Genomic DNA, 18,428 nt, shown 5'->3' with positions numbered 1-18,428 from the left:
CCAGTGTGATTATTAAAAACACCTGCCTGTCCACGGCCGTTTGTATCCGGTGTCTTCTCACCTGGCCACACATCGCTTCCAGGCTCCTTTTCTGTACCTCATCCTCCCTGACGGCGTCTTTGTGCACAGCTCCCTTCGGGAGATATTGAGTTGGCCTAGGAGAGTTTGACCACTCTGGAAGTTTCCAGTCGTAATGCTCATCCCCTCCGTTAAGCCTAGAAGAGAAGTCTGCTCTGATAAAAGCAAAAAACAGAAACGGCATCTACTTGATAACCCAGGGCTAAGAAGCCAGAAGGCCACCTGTGTTAGGCTACTTCTGTTTTATTAGGACTCTTTGGAGTAATGGTTTCTGTGGAAGAGGGAGTGGTCTGGATCAGCATGTTTAGGGAGAAAAACTCCTAATTGCCAATTTAATGCCGTTTCTAGACAGGAGGAAGCTGCGTCTGTGGTGCCCTGCCCAAACTCCCCAGGGCCTTCCCGTTCTAGTAGGACTTCAACAGTCAGCATCGACAAGGCCGGGGCCTGCCTTTGGCTGTCAGCACGGCAGGCACAAGTCCCAGGATCGGTACTCTGGTGGAAGCCTTCCCGCAGTGACTGGAGGGCCGTTTTGGAGGAGCTCAAGTGCAGGGCCATGTGCTAGGCTGGCTCTGGGATGACGTGATATATACTTGCGGGTTTCCTTCCCTTCCTGATTGACTCCCCACCCCTGCCGGTGTCCTTGGGAGCTGAGGAGAATATCACTTCCCCTCGGCCCCTTGCCTCGCGGTGTGCCTGTGGGGAAAGCCACACGAGAACACATTTTAGATTCCATTTGCTTCAAGATATTTGCAGGTACGCGGTTCATACTTCATATTCTTTCCTTTCACTTTTCATATTTTCAAAAAAACAAACCCGTTTTGGTGTGAAGAATAATGGCCCGGAAGAGGTCATTGTATTACCTTATTCGTGAGACTCATTTGACATCTGAGGCCGCGGAGGAGTGAGAAGATGAGGAAAAGGATTTCTAGAACAGCAGAACGCAGCGAAGGGCCCTCCTTTCCAATCCCAGTTCTACACTTGTCCGTTGTATGACCTTGGGTAAGTCGCTTAACCTCTCTGACTCCGTTCCTTGACACTTCAAAAATGGGGGAACCAATGATCACTACCTAGAGTCGTGGGTGTTGGGTCAGATGATGCATGTAGATGGTTAGGACAGGGCCTGTCACTCTTCTCTAGCAACAGCTCAATGGCCTGACTGGTTTCTAACCAAGGACACTGAATCCATTAGGATACCTTCAACCATAAAACCAAAGATCCAATTAAACATGACTTAGGCCAGTAAGGAGATCCATTATGGTGTAAATGAAGACTCTCCAGCAAGCCTCTTCCCCGTCTGAACTTCTTACATTTTCCTGGCTAGAATTAAGGCATATACCCACTATATAACCACGAATCAAGCTCTCAAGACGAACTTCCTCTTTCTTCATACTCATCATTTTATATCTAACCCTAGTCATAGGGGTGTTCGAGAACTATTGCCATGTAATGGATTGTCACAATAAACCTCAGGAGCTTGGCGGGCGCCGCTGACCTTGGCTGAGCTCCTTGATGTATCTGTGGGTTGGACGGCTCCGTTCCACCTGTTCCTCGTTCTCCTTGGGCTACAATGCTGGCTGGGGGCACGGTCTTCTGCATCCCGGAGAGACGCTCAGGTGTCTTACAACCTACGCTTGGAACTGGCAACTTGGTTAACTTCTGCACTTCTGCCATTGGTCAAAGCAAGTCACATCCAAGTCCGAAGAACTTGGGGAAGTGTGGGGACCTAGGCTCTCCCCACTGTGAAATGAAAGGGTATGGATGCAGGGAAGGGGTGGAGGAGGCACCAGACACGTGTCCGCCACTAGTTTCTGCCCTGGGAATTACATTTCACTGTCGTCCGGTGGTCCTCTGTGAGTGAGCTGTTGCAAATGAGCACGGAAGGTCACGTCCGATGCAGGGGTTGCGCAGGACTTGGTGAGCTTCCAACTCCAGCAGCCCAGCCCGTGATTTGCAGTTTGTGGAAGAACACCTAGCAGAGTACGATGAGAACCGAAACGAAAGGAGTATGGAAGTGTTCTGAACTAGCACCCTTGTTTCCTGCTTGGACTCACCCAGATTCTGAAATCCGAGCGCAGGTATCACGGAAAGCTGCGGCAAAGCAGCGGTCTGCAACAGATGGCGCGACCTGGTGACTGACCAGAAGGAAGTGCTCGGAGTCTGCGGGAAGTTTCTGTGTGAGCAGAGCGCGCGGAGGAGGATGAGCGGGTCCTGCTGGAGGCGGGTCCCAGCCAGATGTGCGCGGCCCGCCCCGCCTCCCCTCGCGCGCCGGCCCCGCTGCGCCCGGAGAGGAGCTGCCGCGCGCCTCACCAGGGCGCCCCCGCCGCCCGCTGGGACCGCGCCCGGGAGGAGCCGAGGCCCCGAGCGGCCGAGGGAGAGCGGAGGAGGCCGGCCCGCAGCGCCCCGGGGCCCGCGACCTCCCGAGAGGGGGCTCAGGAGGAGCGGCGGGAGGCGACGGAGGGAGGCCCCGCGCGAAGATGCCGCTACACTGGGCCCTGGCGCTCCCGCTGCTCTTCCCCTGGGTGACAGGTGGATTAGGGAACGCGGCCAGGTGCGTGTCTGCTTCTCGCCCGGCCTGAGCTCCTCGTCGGGGCGGCCACTCTCCTTGGTCCCTCCAGGCACCCCGCGGGGATGTGCGCGCTGAGACGGGATTTCATCAGGTGCCAGGCCCCGGGCGCGCACGGGCTTTCCTCCCCGCGCCCGGTTGGCGAGGCTTGTTCCCAGCCCCTCCTCACCAGCTGCGCCCCACCTGGCGGCGTCGGGCGGTTTCTGGGGGAGGGAGGCTCTGTGCGCAGCGGGGTGGGTGCCTTCTGGCTGGGTGGTGGGCGCGCATCTACTGGGCCGGCGGGGGTGCGAGTGGCGGTGGGCGGGTGGGTTCTGTGCCTGCGTAGTTTTGTGTTTTCCGTTCTAGCTGAAGGGCACCCACTGATTGTCGGTCGCTGGTTGTGCCGGTGGAGCAGGGGCAGAAACAGGGCAGCGGAGTAAGCCTTTGCTGGGCTGGGGCTGAGCCCGCTGGGAAGGGGGCTCTACTCAGTGCCTTTCTGATTAAGGTTAATGAACTGGAAAGAGGATGTGGTTGTCAGATGAAATCGAGTCCTTTTTCTTACTCTGGCAATTTAGAATCTGAAGCTGTTTCTCTACTGTTGATAAACTGGTCCGAGTCGTGAGATCAGCAAAGCCACTTGGTAAGCACAGGTATACTGGTGCCTGGCACTGTTCTAAACACTTTAGGGCTATTAACCCATTTGAGCGCCCGTAAGTTCTGTGTGATAAGTACTGGTATTATAATCCCCGCGTGGCGGAGAAGAAAAATGAGTCTCGGAGAAGTTGAATAACTTGCGCAAGGTAGCATGGCCAGTAGTAAGTGATGAAGTGGGCGTTCAAACAGGGCAGCCTGGCCTCCGTGCCTGCTCTTCTCCAGGGCATGAGGGCAGCCTTTAGGAATCAGTCGCAGGAAAGGCTTTCCTGGTTCTCTGGCTGTGATCTCTTGCCTTCTGAGGTGTCGGCTCGAGAAGCGTTTCTCCTGTGGGGCACTGTGGACCTTTTGCACTGGGCTGGATGGTTACTGGTTGGGGACGGTCTGAAAGCTGTCCTGTGCATGGTAGGATTTGGAGCACTGCCTGTGGCCTCCACCCACTAGTTTCCCGAAGCGCCCTCTCCACCAAAACTGTCTCCGGCCCTTGCCCAAGGTGCGGGTGGGGGACACTGACTCAGTGCCCTGCAGAGCTTTATTTAGTCAACAGTCACTGGGGAGAGCGGGCAGAGAGCCTTGGTTTGGAACAGGCTTCTGAAAGGTGAGCCTGACTATCTTTGTTTGACTTTGTTCTACAGGAAAAAAAATCTTTCATCAGCCAGCCACAGTATTAAGGGATTTTGAAGTTCAAACAGAACAAACCTCAAACCAGGTTCTTAGAATGTAGGATCTTAGAATGTAAGTTTCAATTTCCTTTCCACAATAAAAATGTAAGCAGATGCAATTTGCTCATAGTCACATTCTTCTTGAACATTGGAGGCTCTTGAATTGTTAGAAAGCCCCCTTAAGAAAGACCAACTGCTTTTGGGAGACGAGATTAGTAGTTTCCTAGCAGCAGCCAGCTAACGGACCTCCAGGAGCTTCGCTTTCAACGTGACACCAAATTAAACGAAAAGCCAGAAAGCCCCCGGGTAAAGCAAGAAATACTAACACGAAGACTCCGTGTGAGGCTTCTGCAGTTCTGTGGTTTCCAGGATGTGAAATGTGCTTTCTTGACACAGAGTCCGCTTCCCAAGCTGGTGTGTTTATGACGAGGTAGGGTCTTCGGGAGCTGCCCGGACCCTGTGTTCCATGAGGGCTGGTACTTTTACAGAAAAGGCAAGGTGCTCACTGTTTGTTTCCTGGGGCTCCACAGCTTACAGTGAAGCTGTGACTGCTGTGTAGAGATTTCTAACATAAACACTGGGGGTTTAAAATTTTTGTTTAAAAAATTTTTTTTTTAGATTTTTAAAAAAGATTTTATTTATTTATTTGACAGAGATCTAGTTTGCTCTCACTCTCTCTCTCTCTGACAAATAAATTTTTAAAAATCTTTAAAGGGGCGCCCGCAGGATCTGTGGGTGGAAAAGCACCCTTTGCGGATACCGGGACAGCGGTGGAAGTGGGCCCTTGTTCCTTGGTTCGTGAACATACTCGCTTCATCAGTACTGGAGGTATTATTTACCCCCAACTTCTTTAGCCAAGAGAGGCAGACAGAGAGAGAGAGGGGGAAGCAGGCTTCCTGCTGAGCAGAGAGCCCGATGCAGGGCTCGATCCCAGGACCCTGAGATCATGACCTGAGCCAAAGGCAGAGGCTTTAACCCACTGAGCCACCCAGGCACCCCCCGCCCCCCCCCCCCGTGAAATTTTAGTACCACCCTGAACCACCTTCTTTCGGCCAGCGGTCACTTTCCCGCCACTGCGCACTCGTGCTTGCAGTTTGGGGCATTTCTCCTGGTTCTGGATAGTTTCTTTCATCTTGTAGGAGCGGAAATGCGACCTTGCAGGGGAGGGTTTGGCGCTCAGGGGGTGGGGGGGGGCAGCAGAGATTAGGTGGAACCCTAGACTTTTTCAGTGCTGTTTGGGCGTGGGGTCCATTGGCCAGTCTAGAATATTTATTGACCTGAATTCCCTGTCCACAGGGTTCCAGGACCTAACATTGCCATCTTTTGGCCTTGAGCACATAAATAGTAATTTTGCTATTTTTTTCACGTTTGAAGCAACTCCCTATTTATAACGTATTTCTGTTATACATTTTTTTCCTCTATTCAAATAAAAGTAACATGAGATGAAGGAATGACTGGGTTTGTGCTGAGGTTCTGCACTCAGGGAGAGATGCCTGCTTTCTGTAAATCACACCTGCTTTGAGAACTGATTCCTCTCAGAGCCCCACTAAGGAAGTGCCATTGTAATAATTTCCCACAAACTTTATGGCTTTAAAAAAACAAAACACAGGTTTATTATTCTTTTATAGTTCTGGAGATCAGAAATCCAAAGTGAGTCTTAAGGGGCTAAAATTAAGGTGTTGGCAGGGCTGTTCTTTCTGGAGGTTCCAGGGGAGAATCCATTCCTTGTCTCTTATAGCTTCTAGAGCCTTCCAGCGATCCTAGGCTTGCGGCCACATCACTTCAATCTCTTCTTTGTCACCTTGCCTTTTTTTTTCTCTTGGTCTCCTTCCTCCCTTATCTACTACAAGAAACCTGTGATTATACCAGACCCACCCAGATAATCCAGTATGGTCTCCTTATCATAGAATCCTTAATTTGATCACATCCACAAAGTCCCTTTTGCCATATATGGTAACATTTATAGGTTCTAAGGATTAGGTAGGATCTGGACATCTATTATTCAGCCTTACACAGGAAGTGAGAACTGTGAGTGGCTTGATTTAGTTTTATGGGTTGGATCTTATTTTGAAAACATGATTTTAGTGATTTGTGAGCAGTTGAGGTATCATTTGTCTCTTATTCTTGAAACTAGAATTTGTGAGACTATCCCCAAAACTCAAGAGCTGAGTTTTTCTAGGAAATACTGACCATGAAATATTCAATTACAACATAGAAATCACTTCTGAACAACCTTATTTCAATAGTTTCATTGGTTTAGAAGATAATACAATCCTGTTTATATGTGATTTATGTGCATATAGCCAAGGCTGCATAAACATTAAAATGAAGATAAGCATATTACTTAGTCTTCATAAATCAGATTGGCATTCAGCAAATATTGGTGAGATTCTACCATGTGTAAACACTTTTCAGTGTGATTTCAATGACTTATCTCATCAAACCTACAAAATAGATATTGTGCCTATTTGACAGACGTTGGAATGGAGAAACTTGAAGAAGTTTGATGAATTTCCAAGAACTTTATTTGATTTGATTTTCTGCTTTAAGAGCAGTGCCATTCCAACATTCCACAGTTTTTTCTCCAAAAACATTGGATACATAAAAGCTGACGTTTTTGCAAAATGCTTTCTCCTGTGTTGTCACCCATGATCTTGTTTTGCTTGACTCCTGCCCAGTGTGACCCAGGGATTGTATAGAAGAAGTGAGGGGTTTCTGAGGCACCACGCTTCCCAGAACCACCTCCTTCCTCTAAGTTTACATTCTCTCAGAAGCAGACTCTGAGGTCAGGATTTGAGTGTACGTGGTTTATTTGTGAGGTGACCCCAGAAAGTTCTAGTAGGGAAAGAAGTACTATGGAAATTAAAAGTTGCCACTGTGATTCAGTCCTGCTGGGGAATTCTAGAAGACAGTAAGATACAAGCCTCAGAGCTAACCGCCCCTGAAGGCAGGGGAGCTGAGGTATTTATACTCCCATCAGTCATTGCTTGAAGGCTTCTAAGGAGGGACAACGTAATAGAGGTCTTAGGACTTAGAAGGAGCAAACAGATACTGAGGTACCACTTGCATTGTCAGCCGTGTGTAAATTATGGATCAGATCCCATTTACAGATAAATAAACTAAGTTTCCAAAGATTAAGCAATTAAGTGATTTGCCTAAAGTATCACAGTGAACAAGTGGCGGATTCAAAAGCCATGGCTATCTCCCAAGGACAATTAGATTACTTCCCATGGGGTGGTTTGTCCAGATTAATCAGCAGTACTTCCGGTTTTGTCCGTTAACTTGCTGGGTCTCAACATACTGGTTCCAATAACCTGTTTTAAATCTGAAGGTCTTGCTTATGTTCAATTAATGTTGAACTTCAGGTTCAACATTAATTGAACAAATGACATGCCCAGACAGTCTCCTGGATTCTGGAGATTCATATCTATGTGCTGCCCCTGCTAAGCAACTTGGGAGGGCGGGTAACATATCGGTCTTTTTTGGTAAGTGAGGTGCAGGGCAAGGGTTGTAACTCTAGCTCCTAGCGCAGTTCCCGGCACATAGTAGGTGTTGAACAAAAAACTTGGTGCATTAATGAAGGCTTCCTTCTCTGGTGGAGAGGCAAATAATGTTAGTTACATATAAATAATGTGTGTTTATACCTCTGTATATAAGCATTCAAAGGAATAAATATGTATATTTATGTTTTTACATATTACACTTGACCTATAACAGGTGTGAACTACATGGGTCCACTTATGCATGGTTTTTTTTTATAGTACAGCTCTGTGAATGTATTTTCTCTTCCTTCTGATTTCCTTAATAACATTTCCCTTTCTGTACCTTACTTTATTGGAAGAATGCCATATATAATACGTATACAAAATATGGGTGAATCAGGTGTTTTCTCTTACTAGTACAGCTTCCAGTCAACAGTAAGTTTTTGGTAGTTATATTGCAGGGGAGTCAAAAGTTACACAAGGACCTTTGACTGTGCCAGGGGTCGGCTGCCCTAACTCCCATGTTGTTCACTGATCCACTGTGTATGTCCACATGTATATATGCATGTAAAACTGTGTGTGTGTGTGTGTGTGTGTGTGTGTGTGTTTATACAGAGAGAACATATAGATCATATGAACCATTCCATAGCAATTAGATAAGAGAAATTGAGTCTGCATGGGTCAGTCAGGGAAAGTGGAGGACAGGAGATGACGTTGAAACTGTCCTTGTGGAATGAACATGAACCCGCCCGATACAAAACAGAGGGGAGAAGGCAAGTGTTACAGTGCTTACTTTCAAGCAGCTACTGCATAGGAATAAATATACGGCTGGCTGGGTCGATACACAGCTGCAAAAGGGACGCAAAAGGAAGGCTTTGGCTCCAGACAGGAAGTGCACTGGCCGGCATCTGGGGGCACCAACCCAGTGACAGCCAAGAAGGCGAGCTGGAAGCAGGCTGCGATGAGCCCCGTGTGTTGAACCAAGGAGCTCGGGCTTTGTTCTGAGAGTGGAGAGTAGAGCAGGGCGTTGCAGGCGGTGTTGTATAGAGATAACCCCATGGTGACCAATTCACGCTCACAATGATCCCGCAGTCGCACCAAATTATCTTTAAGGTACTGCAGCGGAGTTTAGTGAAATTGGCAGCCTTTTTCCATTCCGAAGGTAGACACTGTCCGTGTACTTAGAATCCACGGTAGCTCAGACTGGATGAACACAAATGCAGAATTAAAACTCAGCACACCACAGCAGCACCCATCCTTACGAAGACCATTCCCTTTGCTCCATTTCCGGGCACCGCATGTGACCATTCAACAAAATACTCCAAAGCTCAGAGATTTATTTATTTTTTTTTAAAGATTTTATTTATTTATTTGACAGACAGAGATCACAAGTAGACAGAGAGGCAGGCAGAGAGAGAGAGGGAGGCAGGCAGAGAGAGAGAGGGAAGCAGGCTCCCTGCTGAGCAGAGAGCCCGATGTGGGACTCGATCCCAGGACCCTGAGATCATGACCTGAGCCGAAGGCAGCGGCTTAACCCACTGAGCCACCCAGGCGCCACAAAGCTCAGAGATTTAAAACACGTTTACTCACTACCCCTCACCGTTTCTGTGCACCCGGAATTCCCGAGCACTTTAGCTGGACAGGGAGCTTGGGGTTTTTCACGAGGCTGTGGCCAAGTTGTTGGCCAAAGCTGTAGTCCTCCAAAGGCCTGACCTGGGGGCTCTACCTGCAAGGCGACATGCTCACTGGCTCGGGCAGGAGACCTCAGCCCCTCGCTGGCTCCTGGCAGGAAGCCTCAGCTCCTCGTCTCATGGAGCGCCCCGTGGGGCTGCTTGAGTGTCCTCGTGGCCCGGCAGCAGACTTCACATCGCAAGAACTCGGGGACAGAGAAGGTGAGAGTAGCTCTGCCGTCTGTACCCTGATCTTGGGAGTTACCCTCCATCCACCCCCACTGCGGCCTCTTCCCGTGAAGCCAGGCGATCAGTCCAGTCCCATGTCCGGAGAGGGGAATTAGGCTTCAGCCCTTGCAAGGTGGATTTTTTTTTAAAAGATTTTATTTATTCATTTGACAGAGATCACAGGTAGGCAGAGAGGCAGGCAGAGAGAGAGGAGGAAGCAGGCTCTCCCCGATGCGGGGCTCGATCCCAGGACCCTGGGATCATGACCTGAGCTGAAGGCAGAGGCTTTAACCCACTGAGCCACCCAGGTGCCCATGCAAGGTGGATTATCAAAGAATTTACATGCATATTTTAAAGCCACATCACACCTTCTGGTTTTCCTTCTCAGCCTCTTTTCCCAGGCTCCATTTCCACAGAGTGCTGTCTCTGACCCCATTTCCTATTTTTTTCCCTGCCGTCCTACATGTAGGTGGCTTTAAAGTGTGACTCTCCAGCCCCACACTCTGCCCACTGCGTTCTTCATCTGGCCATTGGAATGTCCCACCCAGCTTCGGACATCCCAAACTGCGCTCCGAATCAGCTCTCCAGAGCTCACTGCCCCCATCTCACCCGTCCTCCCTGTTCCAGGACAAACAGTGTCCAAACTGGTTCAAGTCAAAAACCTGGGCATCCTTCCTGGCAACTCACTCTTCTCCCCACTCGTATTCACTCTGGCACTAAATCCTATTGCAGACCGAGCCTCAAGCCCATCTGCTCCTCTCTCTTCTGCCTGCCACCAGCCGACCGTGCACCATCATCCCTCACCTGAACCCCCAAGATAGCTCCCCTAGCTGCTGCTTTTGCCCCCTCTAGTTCACGTTCCAGAGGGGTTCCTCTTAAAACTTAAATCACGGGGCGCCTGGGTGGCTCAGTGGGTTAAGCCGCTGCCTTCGGCTCAGGTCATGATCTCAGAGTCCTGGGATCGAGCCCCGCATCGGGCTCTCTGCTCTCTAGGGGAGCCTGCTTCCTCCTCTCTCTCTGCCTGCCTCTCTGCCTGCTTGTGATCTCTCTGTCAAATAAATAAATAAAATCTTTAAAAAAAAAAATAATAAAACTTAAATCACATCATGTTAGCCATCTCCTCAAAGCCTCTCAGTGACTTTGTATTGGGTTCCAAATAAGATCTGTTCTATTTAAGATGGCATAAAAGGCCGTGTGGGTCTGGCATTGCCCATTTCTCTAACTCCCCATTTTCTGTCATTCCCCACCATGCTCACTGTGGATGGACACTAAAGGAGCAGCCTGGAGGACACTTGCTTTATTGACTACCTTCTCTTCCTCATCTCACTTCCCCACCCCCCCACCCATGTGCCTTTACCTCATAGACAAACCACTCACATTCACCTCCTTGTCTCAGTCTGCTTCTGGGGGAGCCCACACTAAGACCTCGCCATGCCAGATTTCCACCCAACTCCTTAGTGTGGAGGGTAAGCGAGAGAAACAGGAAGCAAGGGAGGGTGCTGAGTTTTGCTCTACTGTTGATGACATGGGAAATTTGAAGGTGGAAATACACACTGGTACGCACTTGATAGCAAGGTGTTTATCTTTTTTTTTTTTTAAGATTTTATTTATTTGAAAGAGAGAGAATAAGAGAGCACGAGAGCAGAGAGAGTCAGAGGGAGAAGCAGACTCCCCACTGAGCAGAGAGCCCGCTGCAGGACTTGATCCCAGCACTCCAGGATCATGACCTGAGCCCAAGGCAGTCACGTAACCAACTGAGCCACCCAGGCGCCCCAGTAGCCAGGCATTTGTTGGTGAGCAGCTGAGATGCTTTGGGGCATTCCTGGGCCTGTTGGACCCGGACACTCTATGTTGAAGATGGTGGGAACCAGAATTAACCTTAACCAGTAAGGTGCACTGGACTTGCCGTACTGGAAACTCTGATGAAAACAAAAGGAAACAAAGAACTCTCATGGCTGGACCTTATGGTCCCTATTTAGAAAAAAATGTATTTCAGTTGTTTGGCCACATTTAAACATATTTAAACATCAGCAAAAGAAGTTCTAACTTCTCAATTTGTCTTGGAGAAAGACTATCATACAGTTTCCTGGAACCCGGCCAGAAGCAAGCACACTAGGAATCCTGGCACGGTAGATTTTCGCAGAAAATAAAGAATCCCATGAAGAAACACTACACTACTTACACAATCCCTGGAATGTTTTTAAATTAACTTCAGCTGTGGAGACGGCGATTCGTGATTAATTTGATCAGTGTAGACAGCAAGCTGTGTAATGCGTTAAAGGAACTGGGACAAGCGAACATTCAGCTCAGACTCCCACAGCTCGGGGCCGCCGCTGCACAGAGACTCGCTCGCCTGCACGGACACTTCCCTGCCTCGGGACCAGGCTCCCCGGGCCTTCTGTACGCCAAATGGTGTTCAGCAAGAAAGCTCTGGGATAGAGGGAATGCTGTTGGCCTGCCCAACCAGACCTTCTGAGATGGCAAAGGGTGTTGCTGGGATCACTTCAGTCCAAGATCAAGAGTTCTCTTTCTAGGTTCCTAAAGTCCTTTTGATTGATTACCCCACGTTTATCAGGTCCCGTGAAGTTGGGCCAGTCCAGCCAAATGCACAGCAGCTCATCATACTCAGACATGTATGACATGCCAGTGACTGGTTCTCGGCCAGACCGTGCCTCCTTGGTACGTTGGAATGCACTGCTCCAATTTTATACATTTTTAAAAATACATGCTTTACTAAATATGGAACTAAATGCAACTCATATTGATAGTTTTTAAGTGTTTTTGTTGTTGTTGTTGTTGTTTTTAAGAGAGGTAGAGAGCAGGGAGTGCAGAGGAGAGGGAAAGACCGAATCCTGAGCAGACTCTACGTCCAGTGCAGAGCTCCATGCAGGGCTCAGTCTCACAACCCCACAATCATGACCTGAGCCCAAATCAAGAGAATGACGCCTAACTGACTGAGCCACCCAAGCCCCTTATAAGATTTTTTTTTGTATGAATAGATTCACATATGAGGGAAAAGATCATGTGCCCTAGACTCGAGGAAAAGAAATGATTCTTAAAATTCTACTCTGTTGAGCAGGGTAGGCTAATTTCTACATCAAACCATCTCAGAATCCCAGTGGCTGAACACAGTAAATTGTAACATGAGATTATGAAATCACAGATATTTGGCAATTTTTTTAAAGATTTTATTTATTTATGTGACAGAGAGAGATCACAAGTAGGCAGAGAAGCGGGCAGAGAGAGGGAGGAAGCAGGCTCCCCCCTGAGCGGAGAGCCCAATGCGGGGCTCGATCCCAGGACCCTGAGATCACGACCCAAGCCGAAGGCAGAGGCTTTAACCCACTGAGCCACCCAGGTACCCCTATTTGGCGATTTTTAACTTACAAAAGTTTTGTGTAGTTTAACCTAATCATTTATGTCCCTTATCCAGAATACTCACAACCAGATATTAAAGTAAAAGAATAATTGAATTGATGATGGGAAGGTTAGTAATGTTGGGGCAGGAATTAGAGCAAAGAACAGGTAGAAGGAGAGGATGCTGAGGAAGGAATCTGAATAATTGGTTATGATTAACTTACAGTGCCATGCAAGAATATGTATGGGACCATAGATCATAGCTTCTTAAGCCGTTTTTAAAAACTTTTATGAGATAGTGTGCCATCCTGTTATTGTCAATATCTTGCTTGCCTGCGCTGGATTCCTTTCTTCCCCTCAATAATATTGTTTTAACTTAAGCAGAAATATTTTAATATTTACTTTTCTTTTTTTATCCATAATTTTAAGTGACTGCATATGTGCATTAAAAAAAAAAAAAAAAAAAAAAACCTGGCGGGCTTAGAATGCAGGACTGGATGCTTGGTAGAATAAATCAATTTCCTCTGGCATCTACAAATCAGCAAGTGATTATTAGCCATTTTATCCACCAGAGATTCCCCCCCCCCTTTAAATTGTTTTTCCATTTTCATGGCCAGGTGTAGAATTTGATAATTAAACCACAAAAATACCATTTGTGGTTGTCCCTTTGAGGCATCTCTCAGAACTGGGTGAATACAGGGATGGCACATCCATCAACCAAAAGGCATGTTGCTCATTTGTGGACTTGCGTGGTTCTCTGATGGTTTTTCCTACGATGTTGTTGTAAGCTCCTTGCTCTTCTCTAGGACATATGCACAGGACGTGTCGCTGCATCTACACCGCAGCTGTGAGCTCGGCCGGTGCTTTCTGGTTTGTGTTCATGAGTCGATTTCTAATGATGGTTTCCTTTTTTTTAAACTAGTGAAAATAAGGTTAGATTCAACAACAAATTTCTGTTATCTTCTAACAAAGCTGTAATGCTAAAATACATTAGTGACTGAGGAAAGGATTCTTTTTTTTTTAAGATTTTATTTATTTATTTGACAGACAGAGATCACAAGTAGGCAGAGAGGCAGGCAGAGAGAGAGGAGGAAGCAGGCTCCCTGCTGAGCAGAGAGCCCGATGCGGGGCTCGATCCCAGGACCCTGAGATCATGACCTGAGCCGAAGGCAGAGGCTTTAACCCACTGAGCCACCCAGGAACCCCAGGAGAGGCTTCTTTACAGTGATTAAGAAACCTTACTTGATTAACAAAATTTTGATGGCCCAAGTGTTAGTTCATGAACGTTTTGGAGAGCTTTATGAGTGATACTTTGTCGAGATACTTTATAAGTGATACAATGTCGAAAATGATGACTTGGGAGGAATTGATACACTTTGGATTTCTCAGTTTCACCTTTTCACCTAAAGACAAGCGTGTGAAAGCAATAAAACTTGAGAAAGAGGATTTCTCTGGAGAGTAGTGGTAATGTGCAAACAGTATATGAATTTCATCTCCTGTTAGTTAACCCCAGCCAGTGTTCTTTGCCATCAAAAGTAATTCACTTTGACCAATACATATGGAATGGGTTTGCCCACCTCTACAGAGGACCCTGGACTCCTTCACTAAAGTTTTTAATTAGGATTTTTTAAAAATACCATATTTCAACCAGTTTCAATTATTTTTTTGTTGGGATTTCACATCTAACAGTTTTTGATGATCTTTTTTTTTTTAAGTGTAACTGACATGTAATGTATTAGTTACAGGTGTACAAAATAATGATTCCATATTTGTATTTATTGCAAAATGATCATAATAGGTCAACTTACTGTCTGTCACCATATATAGTTATAAATTTTTTTCTTATAATAAGAACCTTTAAGATTTATTCTCTTAGCACCTTTCAAGTATGCAAAATAGTATTGTTAACTGTAGTCACCATCTATACGTTACATTCCTATGACTTATAACTAGAAGTTTATACCTTTTGGCCCACTTCACCCATTTTTCCGCAACCCCCCACCTCTCTGCCTCTGGCAACCCCACCAGTCTGTTCTCTATATGTGTGAGCTTGTTTTTTTATTGTTCTTTGTTTTTCAGATTCTACATAAACGTGAGCTCATGTGGTATTTGTCTTTCTCTAACTTACTTCACTTAGCATAATGTCCTCAAGGTCTATCCATGTTTTCACAAATGGCAAGATTTCACCTTTTTTTTTTTTAATGACTGAATAGTATTCCATTGTGTATATGCCACATTGTCTTTATCCATTCATCCATCATTGGGCCCTTAGGTTGTTTCCAGATCTTGGCTATTGTATATAATGCTGCAGTGAACATGGGATGTGCAGGTATCTTTTCAACTTAGTGGCTTCATTTTCTTTGGCTAAATATCCAGAAGTGGGATTGTTGGCAAATGATAGTAGTTTTGTGAGAAACCTCCATACCGTTTTCCATAGTGCTCGCACCAATTTACACTCCCATCAGCAGTGCACAGAGGTTCCCTTTTTTCTGCATCTTCACCAACACTTGTTATTTCTTGTCTTTTTGATATTAGCCATTCTGACAGGTGTGAGGTGACACCTCATTGTGGTTTTGATTTGCATGTCCCTGACGTTGAGCGATGTTGAGCATCTTGTCATGTGTCTGATGGCCTCTGGATGTCTTTGGGGAAATGTTTATTCAGATCCTCTTCCAAATTTTTAATCAGATTGGTCTTTTTGTTACTGAGTTGTATGAGTTCTTTCTATATGTGGGGTATTAACCTCTTGCCAGATATATGATTAGCAAATATTTTCTCCCATTTAGTAGTTTGCCTTTTCATTTTGTTGATGATTCCCTTTGCTGTGCAGAGGTTTTTTTTTAGTTTGCTGTCCCCTTTGTCAATTTTTGCTTTTGCTTTTGGTGTCAAGTTTCAGTAATATTGTTGCTTATTGAGTACCTCTACTCTTATGGAGACTGCTTTGTTTTGCAAAATCCCTGATAAAATTCCACCTGCTTGAAATTCTTCTGTAACTCCACAGAGCCTTCAGGATGGACAGAATGTTTTACATGGTCACAGTAAGGTAGCAGCCCCTGCTACTTCCTCCACCCCTCTATTTTCTCCACTTCCCTTTCCCCTTCCCTTCCCGCTCCCCTGCTCTAAACACACAGCACCTTCTACACTCTAGCTTATAGGCCATCAACTCCTCAGGTTCTTGGTGGCTCCCACCTTGGCACAGGCTGTTTTCTCTGCCTGGAACACCTTCCCGCCAAACGGCCTCCTTTAATTTTACCAGGTAAGTCCCACCGGTCCGCAGGATTCATATCAGGCCCCATTTCCCCCAGAAAACCCCTGACCCACCCACCCCCAACCTAACGACTCCTCCGTCTTCCCCTAGCGCCTGAGAACTTACTCCTTTCATGAGATTTGTCACGTTGGAGTAAATAATTATCTGTTTGCTTGCCCAACTGCATCCCTAGACTGTAAGTTCTTTGTGGACAGGGGCTGCTCTCAGTGCCCACTCTAGTGCCTGACACGTGTAGTTCCCTAAAGCATTTTGAGTGAACAGATGGATAGACGGACGCATGAATGGTGCAGGGGAGGAAAGATTCTCTTCCCTCCACCCTTCTAGGTTCTGGGCTGAGAGCCCCCTCTAATAAAAATCAGATGAATAGGAGAAAACCAAACGGAAGTACATAGCTTATATACCTGCTGTACCTGGGATATACCCAGGAAAACCAAGTGACTCAAAACAGCACAAGCCACCACCTTCACACCATCTCCAGCTGAAGGTAAAAGATGTTGTTGGAGGCTGGGGGAGCAGGTTACGGGATGTGACCCAGCAAAGCACAGTAAATAAGGGTGAGGTTGTTCCACAGATTGAAGTCCCAGCCTTCTCCATTGATAACAGCTTCTTTTTTTTTTTTTTAAGATTTTATTTATTTATTTGAAAGAGAGAAAGCACAAGGAGGGGGATGGGCAGAGGGAGAAGCAGGGAGCCTGATATGGAGCTCAATGTGGGGCTCGATTCCAGGACCCTCTATTCCTTCCTGTCTGACTTCTAATACCAATGTAAGGTCACCTTGACTTTTTCTTGGCCCTGGTTTCTTCATGTGTAAAATGATAGGTTAGAACTGGCTGACGTCTAAGGTCACTTTCTTTCAAGTGAAATTCTACAATAAGCTCCCCTTGCAGTGAAAACGGATTCCTACATATGTTAACATGTGAAGTCACATGGAGATTGTGGCAGCCGCGAGGATGTGCCTTGCAGACTTCCAGCCGCTGGGAGTGTGGCTGACTCGGGGCCCCCACTACTCTGCTCTTGGAAAGCCATCACCACGTTTGGGCAAGGCCCTGCCTCCCACGGGCTGGTCCCGCCAGGCCACCTTCCAGAAGGAGCATGGCAGGGATACACAGCAGGACCTTTTGTGGGAAATACCACTCTCTGGGTCAGTTTTGGCCCCTGGACTCCCCCTCAGTTTTGCCAAACCCTCCTTTGACTACACAGCAGCCTCGGACGCCTCCACCCAACCTTCCTTCCATCTTTGCTTCGCTTGAGGTCAGCCTCCCATGGTGGTCCCATGGCCCTCCCAGGCTTCCCCAGCTCTCTTGCCATTTTCTCTCACAGGTGTTTCCTGTAATAACATCCTTGCACATTCATTCTCATGGCTTCTGCTTCTCGGAGGACTCAGACTAAAGCAGAAACCTAGTTCACGCTGCGGTTCATTTCAGTGATTCTGAGCCTACAGCAGTTTTAAACTTTATACCTTATTCGGCACATCTAATAGCAATCTTAATCCTACTACTCGTACCACTAGAAGTGATGCGTTAAGGAACATTTCCTGTGTCACTCACTGTGTTAGTTTATATATATCGCATCATTCCGTTGTCACAGAAACTCTTAAAGTAAATCCCCCTTTTTATCCCCATTTAACAAATGAGATAGTTGAGGCAGGGCACAGGTTCATGTGTGGTGGGGCTCGATCCCAGGACCCCAGGATCATGACATGAGCCACAGGCAGACGCTTAACCAACTGAGCCACCCAGGCATCAGAATAATGACATTTTAGCCGTTACCTCTGACAAGAAAGAAATCAGTGACTGGTTACTACGATGGTTTAGTTTTCAGGAAGAAGACTGTCATCCGAACCATCATAGTTTATAGCCGCTCAACATCAGAGCTCGTCCTGCTTTTTCTAGAAACATTCTGCATTTGGCTTAACCTGGTGTTCCTTTTACCTTTCTGGTCATTGCCTGGGTCTCTTTCTGGACCTTTCTTCTCCGTGGCCCCCCTCTTACACACTAGCTTCCTTGGGGCTGTGCCCTAAGCCGCCTTTTCTTCTTATGCTACTTCGTTCCCATAGGTTCAGTAACCAAAGACCTACAGATGAATCCCAAACCCAGTCCTGCTTCCTGGACTTCTGGCCCAGATAACCAACTCCCAACTCAATATCTTCTCTTGGTTGTTGGTCTCATGAGCCCTCAAAATTAGCATGTCCCTAAGAGAGCTCCTCATTTGGCCTATTCCTGATCATGGTCCTCCATGGTCCCTGTCACACTCCAGATCCAACTGACCAGAATATGACCCCCATGAAGGCAAAGATTGTATGTTCCTTGTGGTTGCTGTTGACCCTCTGGAGACTAACCCAATGCATGATACATTGTAGGGTTTCAGTACAGAATGAAAGACTGCTCTAAGCCATTACCAAGTCTTTTGGTTCCACCATGAATCTATCCAGTTTTCCTCACTGCTTCTGCTGCTGCTCTAGTCCAAAAGACCAGAATCTTCCAAGCCAAC

General features: G+C 46.9%; 1 protein-coding gene across 2 annotated transcripts in view; it reads left to right on the top strand.

Moving 5' to 3' along the window:
- The first annotated feature begins 2,275 nt into the window (after positions 1-2,275).
- The window catches only part of LOC111157164 (EGF like domain multiple 6), a 57,676-nt gene continuing 41,523 nt past the window's right edge, over positions 2,276-18,428 (top strand). The window contains exons 1-3 of one of the 2 annotated variants that reach the window (XM_022518438.1): positions 2,276-2,351; positions 2,389-2,466; positions 2,536-2,626. In XM_022518438.1, coding sequence (XP_022374146.1) covers positions 2,276-2,351; positions 2,389-2,466; positions 2,536-2,626 — 245 coding nt within the window. Of the gene's footprint in view, positions 2,352-2,388; positions 2,467-2,535; positions 2,627-18,428 lie in introns of those variants that run through there. The other variant, XM_022518439.1, reaches the window with a different exon arrangement.

This window comes from Enhydra lutris, unplaced genomic scaffold (assembly GCF_002288905.1).
Source record: "Enhydra lutris kenyoni isolate GAN:26980312 unplaced genomic scaffold, ASM228890v2 scaffoldscaffold52, whole genome shotgun sequence".
Classification (NCBI taxonomy): Eukaryota; Metazoa; Chordata; class Mammalia; order Carnivora; family Mustelidae; genus Enhydra; species Enhydra lutris.
The sequence above is the reverse complement of the archived record's forward strand: the minus strand, read 5'-3'. Positions and strand labels throughout refer to the sequence as shown.